General features: G+C 43.2%; 2 protein-coding genes and 1 pseudogene across 6 annotated transcripts in view; 2 read left to right on the top strand and 1 right to left on the bottom strand.

The window, feature by feature from the left end:
- Positions 1-357: 357 nt before the first annotated feature.
- polr2eb (RNA polymerase II, I and III subunit E, b) lies at positions 358-3,388 on the bottom strand. 2 transcript variants are annotated; one of them, XM_029696009.1, is made up of 8 exons: positions 3,213-3,388; positions 1,699-1,873; positions 1,427-1,542; positions 1,232-1,312; positions 1,070-1,128; positions 819-897; positions 654-729; positions 358-504 (listed from the first exon to the last, which is right to left on the bottom strand). In XM_029696009.1, the coding sequence occupies exons 1-7, from the start codon at positions 3,267-3,269 to the stop codon at positions 664-666; spliced, it is 633 nt and encodes a 210-aa protein (XP_029551869.1). In that variant the 5' UTR covers positions 3,270-3,388; the 3' UTR covers positions 358-504; positions 654-663. The 2 variants fall into 2 exon arrangements, with proteins under 2 accessions (XP_029551869.1, XP_029551868.1); XM_029696008.1 differs by lacking the exon at positions 3,213-3,388 and adding an exon at positions 2,343-2,645.
- LOC115151786 (phospholipid hydroperoxide glutathione peroxidase-like) lies at positions 2,716-9,353 on the top strand (annotated as a pseudogene).
- A 1,666-nt stretch (positions 9,354-11,019) lies between these two features.
- LOC115151784 (phosphatidylinositol 4-phosphate 5-kinase type-1 gamma) overlaps positions 11,020-24,528 on the top strand; it is a 73,588-nt gene continuing 60,079 nt past the window's right edge. For 2 of the 4 annotated variants that reach the window (XM_029696007.1, XM_029696006.1), the window contains exon 1: positions 11,022-11,466. In XM_029696007.1, coding sequence (XP_029551867.1) covers positions 11,328-11,466 — 139 coding nt within the window. In that variant the 5' untranslated portion in view covers positions 11,022-11,327. Of the gene's footprint in view, positions 11,467-24,528 lie in introns of all 4 variants that reach the window. The other 2 variants (XM_029696004.1, XM_029696005.1) reach the window with 2 other exon arrangements.

The raw sequence follows: 24,528 nt of genomic DNA, 5'->3' as shown, positions 1-24,528 counted from the left end.
GAATAGTGAGTTGTCTTGTATGTGTGATTTATCTAAGATAATTATTGAAAGTGCTGCTGGTTTTATTTCAGCACTAAAATGCATCTTTAGATCATAAGTTACGTTGGATGTATTTGTCTTTATCTGCTGAATTCACTGTTGACATTGTCAGTAATAAAGAGAATGCTATTAAATGTTGACTTATGTCTTGTAAAACAACCATTTCATTGAAACTATAGCCTCATTTATACCTGCTGCTACTCTAGGTGACAGATGCTAATATGTGCCCTTTGTCCTGATCTTGACCACATTTTTAGACAAATAAAATATACATTGCCTGGACGGTTAAAGCATTTAAAATAATCATTAGAACCGGCATTGCCATACATATCTTTGGAAAGATATGTCAAAGGGTTTATTGAACAAATTAACAAAAAGCCAAACTTAATCCAAAGAGGCAGCCAGCTGTAGAATAATCCATGAGTTTTATTGGCTCACCCGCTGTTCCTTAGTACAGCAACATACCTAAAGGAACAAGAGCAGCATCAGAATTAACATTCTCAAAGGCCCATCTGAATAATTAAATGTATTGTCATACGAAAAATTAACAATATAGAGATGCTGGTTAGGAAAAAGCCCTAACACAGCAATCAAGATATTCACCAAGCACTCACATTGAAATCCTCACTGGACCAGCCTGTAGGTGATGTATCGTCCAGCAGTCTCACTGGGTCTGATTATCTTTACTACCTGTCACAGTAAAGAGCAACGAGAGCCAAGTAAATCACTTATTTCAGAAATGTTTTAACTACATTAGGTCGAGGAGATGGATCATGTACCTGGCCTCTTTTCAATCCAAAGTACCGGGCCACAGGATCTCCTTGTTGGATCCTAGGCAGCTGGCTCTCCTTCAGTTTACTGAGACACAAATAAAGAAATCCCAACACAAGTATCTCTACATAACTCAATCTAGTGTTAGATCAATCGATTCTCATTTGGGGTGACTATGCATGTGAAACCAGTCCATAGAACACAGGATTCATACTCTATCCAGGTACGAGTTTGAAATCCATGCTGTGAAAAAGGATACTATCGTAACAGCAATTCAGACAGTTCCTCTTTTGTCATGACTATGTGTTCAGGAACTAGCTGCAACAAAATAATTACATAATCAGATTAGTTAAGTGTGCCACACAGCAGTTCAAAAGGTCTTATGACTACAATATTTCAACATAACTTTCCATCTGCTTACCTCATGCTCAGTGATGTTGATTAGAAGCTCCTGCTGCAGAAACTGTTCCAGGATGTATTTGGGGGCCATATCAACTAGAGACTAAAATTTGATGTAAAGAAGAAAAAAAAAAGACCACGGAAATGAAAAACTGAAAACAAACATAGTAGCTTGAAAAATCAAGATCTCATGTCCAAAAACATCCACAAACCTTACCTGCTTAGCTGAAGGTGTCATTCCCATCTGAACTACAATGCAGGCACGTGTGATGTTTTCCTCCTGCATCCGCTGGCAGTACATCTTGATGGTCTTGATACCAACTTTAGGCTCCTCTACATGGGTGATAATGAAGGGATTCAATATCGTCATAAGTTACAGGACTACAGTAATAAGTCAGCACCTGTCATTTGCTATCAAAAATGACAGTCAACATGGTCACTAGGGCCACATTGGGTCCCAATGTTGTGGCTACGTTGGTAATAACATACCAGGAAAGAAAACAAACATCTGGTCTGTGGGGTCATCATTGTGTGCTACCAGGACAGTGAGATCTGTCCGTCGTGGGCGACCCTCGCTGGGTTTGTCCCCGAACTGACTTTTAAACTCATCCAAGGTCTGGTCCAACTCATCTTGGGTCACCAGGTAGCCTCTGTCATGACACAGCTGACCAACAAGGAGAGAGTTGTACAATGACGCTTTCCATGTAATGTGACAAGACAGGTCAATCATATACTGGATCCATTGAATCATAGCCAAATAGATAGGACTCATCTTTGTATCTCCATTTTGAAGTGGTCAATGTTGTTCTTCAAGATTGGCTGATCCCTTCAAGATTTGGATCAGCCAATGAAGTTGAAAGTATCACCCAGTTGACTACATTAAAATGGTGGAAGCCCTCAGCGGCGCTGCCCATGTTAGCACGGCCATTAGAGGCCTCTATCATTCTTTATGTACTAAAACTAAAGCTTATTGGAGTCATTCATACTCCATTCATCATTTAACTATAGTTAGTGAATATCAATTGCTCCACCTTTGGGTATCATATTGACTACAGCTACCGATAGTTAGCTAGCTACTACTAAAGTTGATACAGCTAACGTTAGCTAGCAAACAGCTCATCTCAGTAACCCACCTGCATGATGGTTTTCCGAATTTTCCATAGCCTATATGTTTCCTCATCGTCATCCATTGCGTTTCGGTGAGATGTATTGATTAATTACCGGTGCAGTATACGATATATTAATACATGTAAGGTACTTCTCACTAGCTAATGCTAACTCACGTTGCAGTTACGCGTTATTAAGAGGGCGCGCAATGACGATGTCACCGGATATTTTCCAACAATTAATTATTTTTGACTGAATTAACCAGTCATTAGAATTGTATTTTACCCTCTTCAAATAAATATGTCTTAGCACATGCAGAAAAAAACAAACGACCGTATGAGTTAGCTCAGTCAGAGAAAAACATGCAGATTATCCAGTAGTTATGGCACGCCCCCTAGAGGCTCAAACACACCAAAGATTTGAGGACGCAGAACGTTTCCCAACAAACCGAGTTTATACAACTCAATGTCGTTGTGGCAAATTAAGCGAGTCTTAGTATTTGGGACATTGGCAAGCTGTGGACTCGTTCTTGTGATTGGATTATATTTATTCACAATGGTAGGCTATTGTATACAGTACTATGGCCATATGCAGAGTTAATTGTTGTGCTGTTGACTGTTACATAGGATGAAAGTATCACCCAGTTGACTACATTAAAATGGTGGAAGCCCTCAGCGGCGCTGCCCATGTTAGCGCGGCCATTAGAGGCCTCTATCATTCTTTATGTACTAAAACTATAGCTAATTTGACTCATTCATCATTGAACTATAGTTAGTGAATATCAATTGCTCCACCTTTGGGTGTCATATTGACTACAGCTACCGATAGTTAGCTAGCTACTACTAAAGTTGATACAGCTAACGTTAGCTAGCAAACAGCTCATCTCAGTAACCCACCTGCATGATGGTTTTCCGAATTTTCCATAGCCTATATGTTTCCTCATCGTCATCCATTGCGTTTCGATGAGATGTATTGATTAATTACCGGTGCAGTATACGATATATTAATACATGTGAGGTACTTCTCACTAGCTAATGCTAACTCACGTTGCAGTTACGCGTTATTAGGAACGTGCGCAATGACGATGTCACTGGATATTTTCCAACAATTCATAAATTATTTTTGACTGATCTAACCAGTCATTAGATTTGCATTTGTATTTTACCCTCTTCAAATACATATTATGTCTTAGTACATGTAGAAAAAACAAACGACCGTATGAGTTAGCTCAGTCAGAGAAAAACATGCAGATTATCCAGTAGTTATGGCACGCCCCCTAGATGCTCAAACACACCAAAGATTTGAGGACGCAGAACGTTTCCCAACAAACCGAGTTTATACAACTCAATGTCGTTGTGGCAAATTAAGCGAGTCTTAGTATTTGGGACATTGGCAAGCTGTGGACTCGTTCTTGTGATTGGATTATATTTATTCACAATGGTAGGCTATTGTATACAGTACTATGGCCATATGCAGAGTTAATTGTTGTGCTGTTGACTGTTACATAGGATGAAACCATTCTCTCCATAGCCCTTCTGGTGTATGCTGATAACCTGCTAACGTTATAGCAAAGAGGCCTAACTTGCAGTGCATGTATTTAGGACAATTTATTTATTATGTTTGTTTTATTATGTAATTATACTACTCTACATGATGCACTCATTTGATGTCTGTGAAAAAGCTGTGTACATACAGGGTGTTAAAAGGTATTGTGTCTGGATGATCATCTGGCTGGTTTTCAGTTAAGTTATTTATTTGGTATCTGGGGTGTACACATAGGGTAGGCTATCTGGTATCACAAGGTAGGACCTCCCTGCTCCCTCATCAATCTTATCAGGTTTATAATTTACCCTGTTGGGTTTGTAAGTTGACATCATTGAGTGGTAAAGTTTAAACCAGGTGAAAGGTTCATATTTTCCGATGGCTGCACCTTATCAAAATGGTGAAATAATATATACTGAATCAATGTAGTTGCCCAACCACTGTCTTGTGCCCTCAAATTAAAAGATTGATACTCTCAGATCCTCTCTCTCTCTTAGAAAATGTAAACAGGAGTCTCCATGCACATCTGTTACATCTATTCTATACCATATGATGCTAAAGATGTTATGAAATTTGATGGAATAAAGAACCTCTGAAATAGGAAAGAACTGAGGCTTTTTGAAACCCTTGTTTACGTGCTCTCTTGTGCGAGTCATTTGTTTAGACTTACAGTATGAAGAGCCTACAGTAATTGAAAATCTCTATTACACATCACAAACAGAAATTGTTTCATTGCATGCCTTTGTCAAGTGAAGGTTCATCTAGAGTTGATATGATATCCTGACAAAGGTCACAAATATAAGATCACTGCATATGGGCAATATACATCCAAATAGTTGTTGTTTGGTGAAATAGTTTTTGGACCATATTGATAGTTTTGCTCCATCCTTTTTAAAATGTTATTGTTGATGTGAAATGTTACTGTTTGTTTAGTCATAGAGAAGTACTACTGTGTTCTGTACTACTTATGTAACCGTTTGTGTTTAGCAAGGTCAGTTCCCAAAGATGAGGTTACCTTTGTCCTGTGCAAGTCACACTTTGTGTCACTTCTAGGAAGAGATAACACTATCTATTGGTATGTAATGAGGACCACTGATTGTGTAGGTGTTATCATCCTTTGCATGTCAGTGGTCAGCATAAAAGCATCCTATCAGAGAAGAATGCCATATCTTCCTAGTTATTGATTGTCCGAGTTTCATAAATTGGAGGATTAGAGTGTGTACTGTACTGAAAGGCTCAGTCAGTCAAAGGTGTGTGGGACAGAAGACTGTGGTCAAATCACAGGGATACTGTCACATGCGCATTCTGCCTTTTCAGTCGGCCTTACTGAAAGGGAGTCATGCGTCTACTAGGATCTGCTGTCCTTTTCTCTGTCTTGCTGCAGACTTTAGTAAGATCATTGAGAAATGTTTTGGCGATATTGGCTATGGCAGGTTTTCTTATGTTTACATCTGCTGTTGAATCTTTCTATCTGAGAATGTATGCCAGGTGCATATATATAGTGTGTTTATTGTTGGAGGGGAAATACACCCTTGTAATCAGTAACTTTGTAACACATCAATTGCTGCTTTTCTGTCATTCAAACACATTTTCGAAAGATGTTATTACGTGGATTTCCGTGTAGAATGGATGAGAGCAAAGGCATTTTATTTGAATGATGACGATCACTCTGAAAGAGAGAGAGGTTTGCTGAGTTTTTCCTTTACAGTGAGTGTGAATGAGCACACGTGTGTGCCTGCACACACACCAGCCAGGTACTTAAGAGCTAGCAGCAAACAGTACACTTTTAATATTTGGACTTACTCTCTTTCTTCTCACCTCTCTCGCAGTCTGCCGCGACAGAGGACGGGCAGACAGCCACATCTATTTATGACTTCTCTGCCAAGGATATTGATGGCAACGAGGTGTCCCTCGAGAAATACAGGTGAGTGGGTGAAAAAACAAGTTACTCAGCACTCCAAAATACTAAACCACAATCATAACTACAATCATGTTAAATTTCATTCACCATGCCCCTTCCAAAAGCCTCTGACCTGTTCTCTCCTGTGTTTTAATGTGTTTGTGTAGGGGAGATGTTGTCATCATCGTCAACGTTGCCTCTAAATGAGGGAAAACCCCAGTAAACTATTCTCAGTTTGCGGAGATGCACGCGAAGTACGCTGAGAAAGGTTTACGTATCCTGGCCTTCCCTTCCAACCAGTTCGGGAGTCAGGTAGCTACATCTCTCTTCATCAAAACATTTTTCTCACCTAAAACATTTCTTCTATGGCCATTTTATTACGTGTCTTATGTGTTCATTTTAGGAACCTGGCACTGAAGCTCAGATCAAGGACTTTGCTAAGTCGTACAATGCTGAGTTCCCAATGTTCAGTAAGATTGATGTGAACGGGGATAACGCCCACCCCCTGTGGAAGTGGCTGAAGGAGCAGCCCAACGGGAAAGGCTTACTGGGAAAGTAAGTGGAGACGTTTTGGAGAGACGTGTCACAACTAGCGTGATTAGACTCGCATATCATTTTTGTTGGCCATGAATATAAAGTATATTTTATTTAACCTTTATTTGACTAGGTAAGTCAGTTAAGAACAAATTCTTATTTACAATGACGGCCAAACCCGGACGATGCTGGTCCAATTGTGCACCGCCCTATGGGACTCCCAATCACGGCTGGAAGTGATTCAGCCTGGATTCGAATCAGGGACTGTAGTGTCGCCTCTTGCACTGAGATGCAGTGCCTTAGACCGCTGTTAATACTTTAAATACATTATATCAAATGATTTACAAACTGCTTACTAATGCTCCACAAAGTATTTGATAATGGCTTATATACCGTATATAAGCAGATATTTAGAATGTAACATGTATGAGTTTGGTTATTGTCACTGTGTTAATGATTGCTTTATCTTATGATCTTGTTTTCTTCCCAACAGTGGCATCAAGTGGAATTTCACAAAGGTAAATATTTCTTATTAGTCATCAGCAGATATCCCCATCAGCAGAAAGTTAACACAGCTGAGTAGGAGTTACCCAGAGTTATATGCCAAGCGTTTATCTCTGGTGAAAGCAAAGGTTGCTCATTGCATGCCCATTGAGTTCAATGTTATAGCCTCTGTTAACAAAATCAAATAAAAATGGTAGTCTTATTATTATGGTCTTTCTTGGCCCAGTGTCATACAAATACATACTTAAATGGAAGTATATTTCAGCATTTATGATTTGGGTAGTTGTGGGGTTAACGAATTGAAAACAAAAACACCTATTGACTATTGTCAGATTTTGCAGTTAGATCATAGTTAGATTTAAAGTGATTCTCCAGAGCTTTTGTATAATTTCAGCCAGTAGTTTTGAAAGTAGTGCTCATGAGCCAAAACTGGTCCCTGAAAATTGTGCACAATTGTGTATTACGTCATCCATTTCGTATGATGTTATTTTTTTTTAAATATTACATTACAATATGTTATGAATATGTAAGTGTTTTATAATCCCGGACTGAATCTTTAATGCAGAATGAGTTTCAATGTCCATTGCTTCTTCTGTCTGTATTTGTAGTTCCTGATCAACAGAGAGGGCCAGGTTATGAAGAGATATGGACCAATGGATGATCCCAGTGTAAGTCAATGACTGTAATTACAGCACAGGCCTATGATGGGCTCACTGACACGTCCATGTGATTTGGCACTCAGCCATAACTTCAGGGCTGGCCTGGAATAACCCTCTCCATCATTCTGCCTTGTGACTTTGCCACTGAAATAATGCATTATCGACCATTTATAAATGCTTCCTGGAAACCTTTTTATGTGAATAAAACCCTGTAAAATTGGCAGTGGGGGGGGCACAATCCTCTATCAAGCACACAGAAAATGTGAATATAGGGCATGCTTTCTTTAACGGCTGCTCAAACATGGTATATCTCTCATAGCGTCTCTCCTGAATGGGACATCCAATACACCACAAGTGTCTATAGCTGGCTACTGTTATGGCTCTTATCTAACAAATGAAATCCAATTATATTAAATCCATATAAGGAGAGAAACATAACTGAAAATCAACTAAAAGACATGGATGCTAGAATGGTGTCCTCACTATATGATAGGCTAGTGACTCATAATATAAAACATCTACCTGGTATGAAGGTCTGGGAGAAGGACCTGCAAAGTTCAGGGCTTAAAATGGGATGGACCACGATATGGGGCAATATTTTTGCCTCTTCTAAGAGCCTTGCCCATCAACCTATTCATTTAAAATTTTCTCAAAGGTTTTATTTTACCCCAGAGTGAAGGTTCAAAATGAAGCTTGTGGATAGTGATGTGTAATAAATGTACCCAATCTGAGGTGGGCAATTATATGCTTTGGAGCTGTTTACCGGTAAAGTCTCTTTGGGTTCAAGTGTTTTAAATGGTTTTCTTGGCAGGAGCCTACCTGCTTTCCCATCCCTTCTGCTGGGTTGTAGCTCTAGCATTTCCTTATCTTATCCCTCAGAGGCAGATTGTTATGGTTGCATTAACAGCAGGCAAAAAAAACGATTCTAAAGGAGTTGGTTTGAACCTGCTATTGCCCTTTGCAGATGTTGGTTGTTTATGTACTAGGATATTGCGCAGCTGGGAAGATCCACTGCCAGACTGCGTGGGGCCAAGCCTGAAACTCTGGTCAATTGGTCATATGCTGCCTCCCACTTGCAAAACCTAATTTAACAACAATGTTTGGTCTTGTGGATGGGAGATGGGATTGCCCTGCTCTGTCTACCTTTAATATTCCTATGTGGCTCTGGGTTGGTAGCCTTTGAGATTGACATTTGAACAGGCTGATTGAATTTGGAAATACTGAAACGTATTAGTTTTTAGTTTGGTTTAGTCCTTATCCTTTTGTTTTTGTCTTTTCATTTCGTTTTTTCTCCCTATTGAACTGTACAGTTTTGCAAGTATTGTATCTTGAAACTAATTGTCTTAGGACATGCAAGAAAAACAAATAAATCAATTGTTCAGAAAAAAAAGAGACATGGATGTAATTCATCATACCTATTTCTTCTCCTTCCTTTCAGGTGGTGGAGAAGGATCTTCCTAAGTACCTGTAATTCTTCCATGACTGACTGACTAATGCACCCCCCCCCCCCCCCCCACCCCGGTCAGCCAATGGGTGTGAGGGGGTCTATTTCCCAGACCAGTGACGGTCTGTCCGCAAACCCGCCTGACGGACAGGACAGACCTGATGAAAATGGCGTGCAACCCCCTGGGAGGACCCCCTATACCCAGACAGCACATCGGAGAGGAACCCTGACCTCTACAACTGTTCCCTTTGAATTCTTAAAACTGAATGTGCATAATTAAAAATATGATCTTAATGTCATATTCTATAATGAACTGAACTATTTTGTGCTAATTCTGTTGTCAAGTGTGTTTGTCATGGGGAATGCGTCTTTCAACGTCTTTGTTTCTTGTTTTGAATTCCCATCACATACTACACAAGTAGAACAGTAATAAAACCATGGTTCCTGTTACTAACCTGTTTTGCTTTGCTGATGTTTTGCCAGGAGTTGATGATGTGGACAAGGTTGTTCCATGTGATGCAACAAGAAGTTCAAGTTACTGATTACCTAAAAAGGAAATAGTAATTTAGATTTACCACCTGAGAGCAGTCCTTCATATATGAGTGGTCGTGCTTGAAATTGAATTTGTGAATCTGTTCTGCCGAAATAAATGTGGTTACACTGCCCTCTACTGGATTTGAGAGCAAAAATGGTGCTAGCATAGTCACTCGCCAGACTGTTGGCCACTGAGTTCATACTTAAGCAATAAGGCCCGAGGAGGTGTGGGCTGGAAACAGCCCTTAGCCGTGGTATTTTGGCCATATACCACAAATCCCAGAGGTGCCTTATTGCTATTACAAACTGGATACCAATGTAATTAGAATACTAAAAAATATAATTTTGTCATACCGTGGTATACGATCTGATATACCTCGGATTTCACTCAGCCAGCATTCAGGACTCGAACCACCCGGTTTATAATTACGCAATAAGGCACGAGGGGGTGTGGTAGAGGATATGGCCAATATACCACGGCTAACGCTTCGAACACACCGCAGCATCATCTGGATATGTATGAAACAAAAGTTCAACATTCATCTTCTGCTACCATTTCTGTCAAGCCGTCTACGCATAGGTTTGATAAATCCAACGTATGTACCACACCGAACACACTGCAACTGCCTCTGCAATGCAATGCTGCAAGGCAAACACCGCGTTTCATTGAAAATGAATGTAATTCTGGTTGACCAAAATGCATTGACGCTGTCGGCGTTTTCGAAGAATAAGGGCCTGGATACAGCCCTTAGCTGTGGTATGTTGGCCATATACCACACACCCCTGAGGTTGCCTTATTGCTATTAGAAACTGGTTACCAATGTAATTAGAACAGTAACAAAATTATTTTTTGTCATACCCGTGGTACACAGTCTGATATACCACTGCTTTCAGCCAACCAGCATTCATGGCTCGAACCACACAGTTTATAATTACAAAATAACACTCATGATGAATCTGCATTTGATTAATAATCTACATTAAAACCAGTCAGATTTAATCAAGTTCTGTAGATGGACTATGGACGGGTCAGGTTAGTTCGAAATGCAGTTCACAACAACAGCTCTTCTTTCAGTTGATTAAATTAAGAAGAGCCCTTTGCCGACCAGAATAAACTTGAGGACCTGATAGTTGACAAAATAACAACAATGCCCAGCCATTCTATAATACCACAAATGTTATTTTCCTTTTAACTCTCCTACCAAGAAGAGCAGAAGCCTTCAAGCATCTGCAGGTGCCTGTCAGTCATTCTGCAACCTGAGGTTTTTAGATGTTGGAAGAGGAGCAGTGCCTCATCAAGGTGCCAAGGATATCAGACATCAAAGGCAATTCCTGGCTTTTGTTGATGGGATCAATCAATATGTTATAGTCTGAGTATTCCATCTTTGTGCAGAATACATGCGTCAATAGATTTGGTCATCATCCATTTTGAAAGGTCATGGACAGGGGCGAAGGTCGGTAGCTAGCCACCCTTTTTGAGGATAAAACTTTTTTTCCTCGTCAATTAAAAGAGGAAGGATTCAATCAAAGCATTTAATTTGGTTTATTGTAGCTACATTTCATTTATCCTTGCCTTGCACAGGAGAATGCGTGACGTACAGCCAAGTCAATGTCAGCAGTTCTTCAAGAATCAGTCGGAGGGAGACAGAATGCACAGCATCAAGCCAGCGACAGCAGCAAGTGCAGTCGAACTGAGAGGACCTGTGCCGCCGACGAGCTGATAACCACTGCACGGATGCCTGGTCCATAACGGATATCACACTGAATTTATTGTTTTAATTTCATCGTATGGTTTAGCTGTAGGACGTTGAATAACAACCGTTCTTTTTCTCCGAATCGCACCATCGCTGTTGGTCTTTCATTCGGAGGGCTTGCCCTGTCTCCGGGAGTCTGGATGGAAGCAGCACTGCCAGTAGCTGAGGGAGCGGTTGGGCTGTCAGAGGCCAGGGAAGCGAGTCCATTTTCCGGGGCCACAGCATCCGAGGATGCGGACACTGTCATTGGAGTAAGCTATGGAATGGATAGCGACTTCGGTAACTAAATATTTGTATTGATTGTAGCTATATCTGGCATTGTATTAGCTAGCTGTATTGATGCAGTTCCATCCGTGGCTGTGGGTCTGTGTTTCATCTTTTAGCCAGGTAACATGGCTAGCTAGCCATGCAAGGGATATAAGCAAGCTATGCTAGCTAGCTGCTAGCCACACTGACTCAGCTAGCTAGTGTGTTAGGCTGACTGTCATTGAGATTACAGCTTGCAGCAAGCTAACTCACTGAATGCCACATCAATTTCATGTCATACAGGGTGAAAATAAGTAATTTGTCAAATGTGTAACTTTGGCATTAGCAAACACCCGACAATTCCTTGATGAAGAAGCGTGTCAGTAGTAGTGAGGAGTCGATCGACTCCCATTTCTGGTTGTCAATATAGCGGAATCGACTCCTAGGATTCAGTATTTTAGCAATTTAGGAAACTATTTGCCGTACACAAACTCTAGCATCTTTCACAGCAAAGAAAGAGCAAGATAGCAAGAGATGGGAGGGGGCACAGCCAGGCACGGGTAGACGTGTCCGCCACCAGGCAGACCGTCAGAACCGTGCATTGGTAATAAGAAGATGTAGACTATCGCAATGCTGTATGTCGCCATTTCTTGGCTTGCAATGTCTCGCGCAAGTTCACGAGGATCAGGCGAGGGGACGCGAGTCGGGCCAGTCAGAACCACATCTTTAATCTGTCTAGAAATGTCTTGTCTCGCATAGCAATGCCTCGTCAATTATCCAAAACCATTAACGTGTATATTAGGCTATCAATGAGTATGGCTACGCTGTTCTTCGTGATGCCAGTGAATTGAAGTTGAACATCGGCAAATGCATCAGTTTAATTAGCCCTAAATGTGTGATTAAAAACTATTGTGCCCAGTTAATTTAATGAAACCCTGGCTGTTGATGTCCTAGGTCAGGGCTCTCCAACCCCAGTTGTAACTAACCTGATTCAGTTTATCAACCAACGAATGATTGAATCAGATGCGCTAGATTAGGTTTGGAGTGAAAACCTACAGGTTAATAGCTCTACACGAACAGCGTTGGAGAGACCTGTCCTAGGCAATAGATCGCAAAGCATCATCCCCGCTAAACTTTTTGGAAATGGCAAATTCTAAACTTTCTCATCCACTTTCTCACAATTGCAAATACGACTCAGCAACCCAAATTAGCAGGATGGGGGGAATTGTTATTAGGAAAAACGTCTACCATGGATTGCTAAAATAATGATTATGATCACAATTCATCAATTGACATTTTATGGGGAGACCTATACATTTGACAGCCAAGCACGAGTTATCCGTCTAGCCTATTATCGTCTAGACATGACGTTGAAATATTTTCACACCTACAATAAAAAAACACACGGCTTCCGTTATGAGTCAATTATTAGATTAAAAAAAAAGACAGCAGAAATATCACAGAAATATTCTAGTTTCTACACATCACCTAGGCCATTTATATGCTAAATTGATGAGCAAATGGGCAGCATCATGCTCATCTCAATCCTCCAGAACGCAAATGTAGTCTTCCTAGTAAGTCTGCAATAATGAGTTGGTGTGTGCGCATCCGTTTGTTTATTTTGGGAGTCGAGCAAGAGTCGACTCCTACGACGCAAGGCCAAAAATCCTAGAGCCGTGTACCACTGACTGACAGTGACGCCGCCCTGTAGCGTGTACAATATGGGCAGGTATAGTTTAGCTGTCTAGCTAGCTACTATCTTTCAAATAAATCTGAAGAATGCATTCAAGGATTTGAAAAGGAAACACCTTGTTTTATTCATAACATTTTTTTTCTTCCAGTTTGTCTTATTTTTCTAATAACTGTATGCAATACTTGCCTGCCTGATCCGAGTTCTACCCAGGCCATGATTCTATAGGCCTACTTTGAGGTATACTTGAAAATAAAAGGAGAGCTGCACTATAGGAGCTCAGATGCAATCATTTAATAACCTTATAACCAACGTTTCGACAGACAAGCTGTCTTCATCAGGGTATAACTTTGAGGTATAGCCTAGGTTACCTATACTGTAGTCTATTCAGAAAGATTAAAACAAAGGTTATGTATGATGGCTGTGCTGCAATGTTTACAATCCTCTGCAATGGCCAGATGAGAACATTTCATGTAGCTGAATTTGAAGACACAGTCTAGGTTTTCTCCTCTTGCTATTTTTCTTGACTGTCAACACTGTGGACTGATTCCAAATCCCTTCATCCGACAGTGCCAGAAACCCACTTGATTAAACCTTTTCTGCATGTCTTCTCTTCTGTTGAGGGCTCTGGAAATAATGAGGTTTGTGACGGTTCGGCTCATCTCTGAAATGTTGGTGATAATGTCTTTAAAATCACTTTTCTTATCACTGTATTTTTGGAAGCAAAACTGATGGTTGAAAAAAGGAATTTGCCTACTAGGCCATTGCAGTTCCTTATTATCTGTATTTTTGTAAGTTTGTTGATGTGATCTCATTTAATCTGTTTTATTCAGGGAATACGCTGATAAATAGCGTCATTGCTAGGCCTAACTCTGGCAATTTGACACTGATGTGAGAACTACAAATACTGAGTAATGTGCAATGTTCCTGTCAACTAAATGAGGTGAAGATATTTCTGAAATTCACCCCAGCCCAGTTTCACTTTTTGGGGAGATTTATTGATACATTACAGATTTCTGAAAGCACAAGCTCGTATTTCACATTAAAATGTGGGCCTAACTTTATTTACAGTGCAGTCAACATGCATGTCATGTCACATAACATACTTTATTAGCGGTTGCGTAATAGCAGAATGTGCTACGTCGGGAATGTGTGCAATGGATTTCCTCCTAACGGGTGTGTATGTGTGGAGTTGCTGAGCCAGCTGTGTCAGTTATGTTATGTTCATTTCTCTACCAGCTGGTCCTCTTTCAATCTTCCAGCCGTGACATACAGTTATCATGTCCCTTGTGAGAAAAGCGCTGACTCTGACAAGAGGCAAGGCAATACTTCAGGACAAGACTCCCATGAATCAGTCTAGGGAGGGGCATGCAGGAGTGTTGCTGCTCAGCTATGGGTGAAAATAAAAGTTCAGTTTGAGTGTGCAGGAATGCATGCATGGAGATCTTCACACATAAATAGTTTTCTTATGTAGAGAAGTGTAGACTAAACAGAAGCCATGCTATTCTGCCACTGGGATTTGTACTAGTACAGTATATCCTATTGCAGAAATAGACTAAGATAGAGCTGGGACGATAAACCAAAAATGATCGACACTGACCACTTATTGCGGGCATTTTGCTGATATCGTTTATGATAATATACTGAACAAAAATATAAACGCAACATGTAAAGCGTAGGTCCCATGTTTCATGAGATGAAATAAAAGATCCCAGAAATGTTCCATACGCACAAAAAGCTTATTTCTCTCAAATTTTGTGCACAAATGTTTACATCCCTTTTGAGAATTTTTCCTTTGCCAAGATTTTCCATCCACCTGACAGGTGTGGCATATCAAGAAGCTGATTAAACAGCATAATCATTACACAGGTCCACCTTGTGCCGGGGACAATAAAAAGCTCTCTAAAATGTGCACACAACGCAATGCCACAGAAGTATTTTTATTTATACAAGTTGAGGGAACGTGCAATTGGCATGCTGACTGCAGGAATGTCCACCAGAGGTGTTGCCAGAGAATTGAATGTTAATCTCTCTACCATAAGTCGCCTCCAACGTTGTTTTAGAGAATTTGGCAGTACTTCCAACTGGCCACACAACTGCAGGCCACGTGTAACCACACCAGCCCAGGACTTCCACATTCAGCTTCTTCACCTGTGGGATCGTCTGAGACCAGTCACCAGGACAGTTGATGAAATTGAGGAGTATTTCTCTCTAATAAAGCCCTTTTGTGGGGAAAAACTCATTCTGATTGGCTGGTGGGCCAATGCCCTCCTATGGCTGCACCCCTGCCCAGTCATGTGGAATCTGTAGATATGGGCCAAATTTATTTATTTAAATTGTCTGATTTCCTTATATGAACTGTAACTCAGTGAAAATTGTTGCATTTCTAATTTTGTTCAGTATAGTAGCCTATACTAGAGAAATTTGAAATAAAATAAGCTTGGGCATATGGGTGATTTAATGGCGCAATTGATGGCTAGAACAGTTTAAGAATAATCAATACAATTGTACACATTGTTGTAAACTTGTTCTATTCATCGTTATCGCATCAACTCCGGCAATTTATCACAATATGGATTGTTGTCCATTAGCCCAGATCTAGGCCAATATAGACATTCTTACCCACCAAGGGTGTTAATTTCTCACCCTAAGGCTAACTGATGGAGTGTTAGCGAAATGTTCGCAATTTGACAAATTAAGTTTAATTTAGACGAGCAAGTAAGTGAAAACACAGCTTTCCACAGACATGCAATGAAAGCTTTCCGTGTAAGAATGCCAACTGACGTATGATGTAGAGAGAATTTAGTCACGGAAATTGATCAGCGTCCCTGGGGATGTTTGATACAGCTTGATACATCTCTAACTACATTCTTTGGAGAGCAAATTAGGGTTGTTTTTCAGGAAACCAATGTCCCATCACGTGTGACTAACCAAATAAAATTGTATTTGGCACAGGCGCTGAATACAACAGGTCTAGTAGACCTTTGTGAAATGCTTACAAGCCCATAACCAACAATGCAGTTTAAAAAAAAGTGTTAAGTAGCAAACAATTAAAGAGCAGCAGTAAAATAACAATAGCGAGGCTATATACAGGGGGTACCGGTACAGAGTCAATGTGTGGGGACACCGGTTAGTCAAGGTAATGTGCATGTTGTTACACATGCCTCTTGGAGGGAACGCAACACCTTGCTACACTCAACTCCCCGTGGAGTGAAAGAGGTATGGGATTGCAGGTGCGGTAAGGATGAGAGACTTTTACCGTTACTGGGAATTTATTTCCTCCTTCACACGGTAATTTGTGGAAAAGGGGCTGGATGGAACCAAAGCAAAGAAACAGTTAGAGCCCCCTCTCCTACCGTAGCACCACCCGGCGCGCCAACCAAAATACATGGGGTGGTCTGCCCAGGTCTTACATGGTGTGCATAGACATAAATACTACGGGTATATGTATGCCCGCAGGCCTCTTGCCTAAGCACTCCCAAGGTGCCTCCCCCTGGGAACAAAAACAGAATAATTACTAATGTAAGTAAGCAATTTCAATAAACACAGTCCTTTTGACATACGTCTGCAGGACCGGCTACAAAATACTTTACAACAATGATACAGGACATACCAAGAAGCTCTCTCTTTCCTAACAGAGGAACACTGGCTTTTAAAGCTGGAGAAGGAGTCGGTAATTGAAGACAGCTGTATCTCCTGACGAGAGGGCGGGGTCAGATCTCCACTCATCGATGGGGATCGACCAATCAGCTACTTAGAATTTCAGGAAGCCATCCTGAAACACACACATTACAACCAAACCCACACACAGAAACTGGGGAACGTAACGCATGTAGATAGAGTTTTTAAAGTGACTATGCATAGATAATAACAGAGAGTAGCAGCAGTGTAAAAGACGGGGGACAATGCAAATAGTTTGGGAAGCCATTTGATTAGATGTTCAGGAGTCTATGGCTTGGGGGTAGAAGCTGTTTAGAAGCCTATTGGACCTAGAATTGGCGCTCCGGTACCGCTTGCCATGTGGTAGCAGAGAGAGTCTATGACTAGGGTGGAGTCTTTGACAATTTTTTAGGGCCTTCTTCTGACACCACCTGGTATATAGGTCCTGGTTGGCAGGAAGCTTGGCCCTAGTGATATACTGGGCCGTACGCACTATCCTCTGTAGTGCCTTGCGGTCGGAGGCCGGGCAGTTGCCATACCAGGCAGTGATGCAACCAGTCAGGATGCTCTCGATGGTGCAGTTGTAGAACCTTTTGAGGATCTGAGGACCCATGACACATTTTTTCAGTCTCCTGAGGGGGAATAGGTTTTGTTGTGCCCTCTTCATTACTATCTTGGTGTGCTTGGACCATGTTAGTTTGTTGGTGATGTGGACACCAAGGAACTTGAAGCTCTCAACCTGCCCCACTACAGCCCTGTCGATGAGAATGGAGGCCGTGTTGAGGATCAGCGTGGCGTATGTGTTGTTACCTACCCTTACCACCTGGGGGCGGCCCGTCAGAAAGTCCAGGATCTAGTTGCAGAGGGAGGTGTTTAGTCCCAGGGTCCTTAGCTTATTGATGAGCTTTGAGGGCACTATGGTGTAGAACGCTGAGCTGTAGTCAATGAATAGCATTCTCACATAGGTGTTCCTTTTGTCCAGGTGGGAAAGGGCAGTGTGGAGTGCAATAGAGATTACATCATCTGTGGATCTGTTAGGGCGGTATGGATGATAATTTAAGCTACTGGTGATATCTCCCCAATCTGACGCTCCTGTCGTGTAAAAATTCAACCTGAGATTATTTGGCTTCCCTGCTGAAATTTGTCTGTTTTATTGAAGTTATGTCAGGAAGAATTCTTTCTAACATTCCAGGTCCTTTCACTCTGCTATCTTGACTTCACAGTCAAGTCTAAATTTAGCAACTAGTCTTTCACTCATACTTTCACCCGCACACACCCATTAAAGTCGTGTGTGTGTGTGCCTCGCCTTATGGTGTAGATCTTCCAATTCCGAGGTTCAGCTGTTGCAGCTGATAAGCCATAATGGACTGATTTGTAGGTGCTCCGGCACAGGCCAACTTCATCTGCTGTCTGCTCAGAATGGCTCTGTCCTTGGCCATTGTTTGGTCAGATAAGAGATCATAAAGGTGCATGCTTAGTTGACAGCCTGACCATTCTAAATAAGTAGAGTAGGCCTAAACCATCCCACCAATAGGCCAAGGCTATTCATTATATCATCATAACTTATGGAAAGAGGAACAAGCATACATTGAAAAATGTAGGCGCCACGTACTCAAAGAAATATAGCAGCACAATGAAAAAGTATTTGCGATATTAAAGTTAGAATCTCACATTTTTCTAGGTGCATTGGTGCTCCTAGGTTTTCATTCCAGGTAGCACAGTAAAATATTTAGGGGCATATGTAAGTAAAATGGTCACACTGTAGAGCCCTGTAATCAGAATGTTACTGCTGAATAAGGGTAAGATCTCACTGATCTGTGGTTGATTGGGCCTATTGTTCTGTGATAATGTTGTCTGTAATATATGGACTCCATTAGAGCTGGGACATTAAACCAAAAATGATTGACACCGATCACTTATCACAGGCATTTTTCTGATATTGTTCATTGCGATAAGTAGCCTATACTTGACTAATGTGAAGTTTGACACTTTGTGTGCTGTTATGGGTGATTGTTAATGGGACAAATGATGGCTACAACCATAAGTAGTAGTAGTTTTTAAAGGATGATGATAATAATAATAAAAACAGTGTTGCACATGAATGTTAAACTTATCATTCTATTTATCATTATTGCATCAATTCAGGCAATTTATCTCAATATCAATTTTTTTTGTCCATATCGTCCAGCTCTACTCTCCATATTGTTGAGTGTTAATTCTACATGAGATCATCACATTACTTAGTGAGAATATGGTGTGGGGTTAACCGTGGCTCATGAAATAACCAGCTCACCATTTTGTTCCATTCAGGCCTTCACACTCAAGCAACTGTCATTTTTGTCTTTAGATAAATGAACAGTTCCCCTGTCAGGCTGACATAATTCATCTCACTTAGGCATACCCTACCTCCTCTCCTTGGTTCTCTCCTTCCTCTAGCCTCATCCTCTCCTCTCCTTGGTTCTCTCCTGCCCCCAGCCTCATCCTCCCCTCTCCTTGGTACTCTCCTGCCCCCAGCCTCATCCTCCCCTCTCCTTGGTACTCTCCTGCCCCCAGCCTCATCCTCCCCTCTCCTTGGTTCTCTCCTGCCCCCAGCCTCATCCTCTCCTCGGTTCTCTCCTGCCCCCAGCCTCATCCTCTCCTCTCCTTGGTTCTCTCCTGCCCCCAGCCTCATCCTCCCCTCTCCTTGGTTCTCTCCTGCCCCCAGCCTCATCCTCTCCTCTCCTTGGTTCTCTCCTGCCCCCAGCCTCATCCTCCCCTCTCCTTGGTTCTCTCCTGCCCCCAGCCTCATCCTCCCCTCTCCTTGGTACTCTCCTGCCCCCAGCCTCATCCTCTCCTCTCCTTGGTTCTCTCCTGCCCCCAGCCTCATCCTCTCCTTGGTTCTCTCCTGCCCCCAGCCTCATCCTCTCCTCTCCTTGGTTCTCTCCTGCCCCCAGCCTCATCCTCTCCTCTCCTTGGTTCTCTCCTGCCCCCAGCCTCATCCTCTCCTCTCCTTGGTTCTCTCCTGCCCCCAGCCTCATCCTCTCCTCTCCTTGGTTCTCTCCTGCCCCCAGCCTCATCCTCTCCTCTCCTTGGTTCTCTCCTGCCCCCAGCCTCATCCTCTCCTCTCCTTGGTTCTCTCCTGCCCCCAGCCTCATCCTCCCCTCTCCTTGGTTCTCTCCTGCCCCCAGCCTCATCCTCTCCTCTCCTTGGTTCTCTCCTGCCCCCAGCCTCATCCTCTCCTCTCCTTGGTTCTCTCCTGCCCCCAGCCTCATCCTCTCCTCTCCTTGGTTCTCTCCTGCCCCCAGCCTCATCCTCTCCTCTCCTTGGTTCTCTCTCCTGCCCCCAGCCTCATCCTCTCCTCTCCTTGGTTCTCTCCTGCCCCCAGCCTCATCCTCCCCTCTCCTTGGTTCTCTCCTGCCCCCAGCCTCATCCTCTCCTCTCCTTGGTACTCTCCTGCCCCCAGCCTCATCCTCTCCTCTCCTTGGTACTCTCCTGCCCCCAGCCTCATCCTCCCCTCTCCTTGGTACTCTCCTGCCCCCAGCCTCATCCTCCCCTCTCCTTGGTACTCTCCTGCCCCCAGCCTCATCCTCCCCTCTCCTTGGTTCTCTCCTGCCCCCAGCCTCATCCTCTCCTCGGTTCTCTCCTGCCCCCAGCCTCATCCTCTCCTCTCCTTGGTTCTCTCCTGCCCCCAGCCTCATCCTCTCCTCTCCTTGGTTCTCTCCTGCCCCCAGCCTCATCCTCCCCTCTCCTTGGTTCTCTCCTGCCCCCAGCCTCATCCTCCCCTCTCCTTGGTACTCTCCTGCCCCCAGCCTCATCCTCTCCTCTCCTTGGTTCTCTCCTGCCCCCAGCCTCATCCTCTCCTTGGTTCTCTCCTGCCCCCAGCCTCATCCTCTCCTCTCCTTGGTTCTCTCCTGCCCCCAGCCTCATCCTCTCCTCTCCTTGGTTCTCTCCTGCCCCCAGCCTCATCCTCTCCTCTCCTTGGTTCTCTCCTGCCCCCAGCCTCATCCTCTCCTCTCCTTGGTTCTCTCCTGCCCCCAGCCTCATCCTCTCCTCTCCTTGGTTCTCTCCTGCCCCCAGCCTCATCCTCCCTCTCCTTGGTTCTCTCCTGCCCCAGCCTCATCCTCCCTCTCCTTGGTTCTCTCCTGCCCCCAGCCTCATCCTCTCCTCTCCTTGGTTCTCTCCTGCCCCCAGCCTCATCCTCTCCTCTCCTTGGTTCTCTCCTGCCCCCAGCCTCATCCTCTCCTCTCCTTGGTTCTCTCCTGCCCCCAGCCTCATCCTCTCCTCTCCTTGGTTCTCTCCTGCCCCCAGCCTCATCCTCTCCTCTCCTTGGTTCTCTCCTGCCCCCAGCCTCATCCTCTCCTCTCCTTGGTTCTCTCCTGCCCCCAGCCTCATCCTCCCCTCTCCTTGGTTCTCTCCTGCCCCCAGCCTCATCCTCCCCTCTCCTTGGTTCTCTCCTGCCCCCAGCCTCATCCTCTCCTCTCCTTGGTTCTCTCCTTCCTCCATCCTCAGAGTCCACACTTGTACCACACCTCTCCCCTCCCCTTGTGAGTCAGTGAATTCCTTGGCTCAGCCACTCGTTCCTCAGCATTTATCCCTCTCTCCTTATCTCTCCCTCTCTGTTCTCTTCTGTAGGCTGCTGCTGTCAGAAATGCTGACAGGGGCACAATGGTGTGCCCGCTACCATTGATTCATCTGCATCCCTCACGTTACATTTACATTTTAGTCATTTAGCAGACGCTCTTATCCAGAGCGACTTACAGTAGTGAATGCATACATTTCATACAATTTCATACATTTTTTTTTTTTTTTCCTGTGCTGGCCCCCCGTGGGAATCAAACCCACAACCCTGGTGTTGCAAACACCATGCTCTACCAACTGAGCTACAGGGAAGGCTACGTTATTTCCTCTTTCTCACTCTGGAGCGACGTGCCACTCTCAGGGTTTCCTTAAATCTTGCTGGCTAAATTTAGGCCAGAACTTTCTGTCCAGGACTTAGACTGGAGTCCTCCTGGATCTTTTTCAGCCAGATTTCTTAGTCCTTATGACGTAGAAGTTGTGTGCTTGCTTGCATATCCAGACGTAAGCATTGCCTCAAAGTATGTGGGTAAATAGACTAGATGGGAACATCCTTGTTTTTTGGCTGTTTGTTTGGCTACCCTTGTCCATAGGTTTTCATCTAAGCCCAGTTTTCCATTTTAATTATTTTGAAAAATCATGGAGGCACCATCGTCATTACCTGTACTCTGTGTGTGTCAGTCTGCAGGTGAGGGCTGAGCTCAACTTCAGTTCAGACTTTATTACACTGATAACTTCAATGTCACGCTGCCCTGTTGTGTACCCTCAGAGGACTTTCAAACCAAAAGTTGCTGTTGATTCTAATTACAAGGTGGGTGCTGTGCACACTATCAAGTGGAGCTATTATAATTTCATATCCTCTTAGTAAAGTCTGAGAGAATCCAGAGCTGTTTGAAGCTAGCTCAGTCCCCGCTAAACCCTCTATCAAAACTTTTCCAGATTATTGTTCCTTTTTTGTTGTTGTGGATTATCTCCTCCTCTGTCTCCCACTCTAATGCCTCTGTATTTTATCTTCAAAGATGTTAGGACTTCAAAGTCCAGAGTCTGCATGACACAGTGAAGTGTTTAGACTGGGAATTCTCTGTTTCAGTGTTCGTGTTTATATTAAGGAGAGTTTATCTCAGTCTTCACTGCTTTACCAGTCTCTAAATATGAAGGCAGATTGTGGAACGGTTTCTCCTAAAGCATGGGATGTATTCAGGGGTCATAGTTCACACGGGTAATGTTTTGAGAGCAGTAGTCATCTGTGAAAAAGCCACTTCATTTTGTCTGCTCAAGGCGCTGTGGTACACCGGATTATTTATGACAGTATCATTCAATGACTCATCATTATGGGTCAGAATCCAGACATTATCATACAACTCCTCAGGGGCCAGTAATATCAACTATATTGCTGGACTGCTAGCAGCCATTCTGCACGGACCTCTAAGACCCACAAGAACGTAACCTGGTCTAGTAAAGTAGATCTGAATTCTGTCTTAGTCAGATGGCCACACAGGTTAGTATAACTCAATCAATTATTTACTGCACTGAATATTCTACTTTACAGGCTAGGTTTACATCCAATTGACAACAGATTTTCATGTGAATATTCAAATATCTGCATAAAGAAATTATGCACATTTTCCCACCAGTGGTGTTTCCACTAAATGGAATTGTTGCAGATAAAAGTCAGTGCATGATCACATAGTGCACACAAAATTTACTTTTTCACTTAAGTTTTCATGTACTGAATAAAAATCTAAATTTCAATGTGTTTCCATCACATTTTCAACTCTACTGTCACAAATGTGCCTACTCGGCCTCCTGAGTGGCGCAGCAGTCTAACATGCTGACCAGACCGGACACGTCGCGTGCGCGAGCGTTGCAAAATAAATGTAGAAATCCATGTTATTCAATTATTGCACCCACACTGCTCGTGCGCACCAACGAGCGTCTGCGTTGCCAAGGGCTAAAATAGAAGTTATTCCTATTTCTGACGCAGATCGCGCTGCAAGTCCTGCCTCTCCCATCTCCTCATTGGTTTATAGAAGCAGGTACCCACGTGCCATCTCCTCATTGGTTATACCCACGTGGGTGATTGAAAGGCGAACTGTTTTGCCGGTTGTCGTGGTAATACTATGAAAGTGTAGATGCCGATCACCATATAAGTTCAAAGATGAAAAAGCCTGGAAGGAGGAGAGATGACTAGAAACGATTCGGTTGACTGTTTTATGTGTGGATTAATTGTCGGAGTAAAGGACCTTGTGCATTTCAGGTAAAATAACAACTCAATGTTTATATCCCAGGACAAATTAGCTAGCAACAGCAAGCTAGCTAAATAGGACAAATTAGGTAGCAAGTGCAAGCTAGCTAGCTAAATTGCCATACATGTTTAATGCTTTTCAACCTGTCCCCAAATTAATGTAATTGCTTCAGAGTTTGTTTTGATATTTTAACCTGCGTGTCGTGATGGCGTTTGGTGTGGGGGGACAAAATACATTTATGCACAATAGCGCACGATTGCGCACGCGCGCAGCCGGTTTGGGTTCCGTGTAAGGCACTGCATCGCAGTGCTAGAGGCGTCACTACAAATCCGGGTTTGATCCCGGGCTGTGTCACAGCCAGCCGCGACTGGGAGACCCATGAGGCGGCGCACAATTGGCCCAGCGTCGTCCGGGTTAGGGGAGGGTTTGGCCGGCTGGGATGTCCTTGTCCCATCGCGCTCTTGATGAATCTGAGCACATAGCGACCACATCTGGCGACCGGGCGCATGCACACTGACTTCAATCGCCAGCTGTACGACCTTTCCTCCAACACATTGGTGCAGCTGGCTTCCGGGTTAAGCGAGTTGTGTGTCAAGAAGCAGTGCAGCTTGGCGGGGTCGTGTTTTAGAGGACGCATGGCTCTCGACCTTCACCTCTCCCGAGTCTGTACGTGAGTTGCAGCGATGGGAAAAGACTGTAACTACCAATTTGGATATGACAAAATTGGGGAGAAAAAGGGCAAAAAAGTGCCCCCCCTAAATTGTTGCCTATTCTCGTCTTGGCATGTGCGCTCTAGCCAACAGTTTCCAGATACAGTGTGGGTAGGCTAGTCTATATGATGAGATTATTATGGATAAGAGCGAGAATATTTTATTTGTCAAAGCATCGATCATCATATCACCAGAAAAGACCATAAATATTTATTGGAGAGGAGAATCAAGATCA

The sequence above is a fragment of the Salmo trutta genome, chromosome 17 (assembly GCF_901001165.1).
Source record: "Salmo trutta chromosome 17, fSalTru1.1, whole genome shotgun sequence".
In the NCBI taxonomy this organism is placed as follows: domain Eukaryota; kingdom Metazoa; phylum Chordata; class Actinopteri; order Salmoniformes; family Salmonidae; genus Salmo; species Salmo trutta.
The sequence above is the reverse complement of the archived record's forward strand: the minus strand, read 5'-3'. Positions and strand labels throughout refer to the sequence as shown.

Coding starts and splice junctions, on each gene's coding strand:
- polr2eb (XM_029696009.1), bottom strand. CDS start 3,269: ATGGATGACGATGAGGAAACATATAGGCTATGGAAAATTCGGAAAACC. Junction 1,129..1,231: donor TCAACATCACTGAGCATGAG/GTAAGCAGATGG, acceptor ATTTTGTTGCAG/CTAGTTCCTGAACACATAGT. Junction 730..818: donor TTGGATTGAAAAGAGGCCAG/GTACATGATCCA, acceptor TTACTGTGACAG/GTAGTAAAGATAATCAGACC.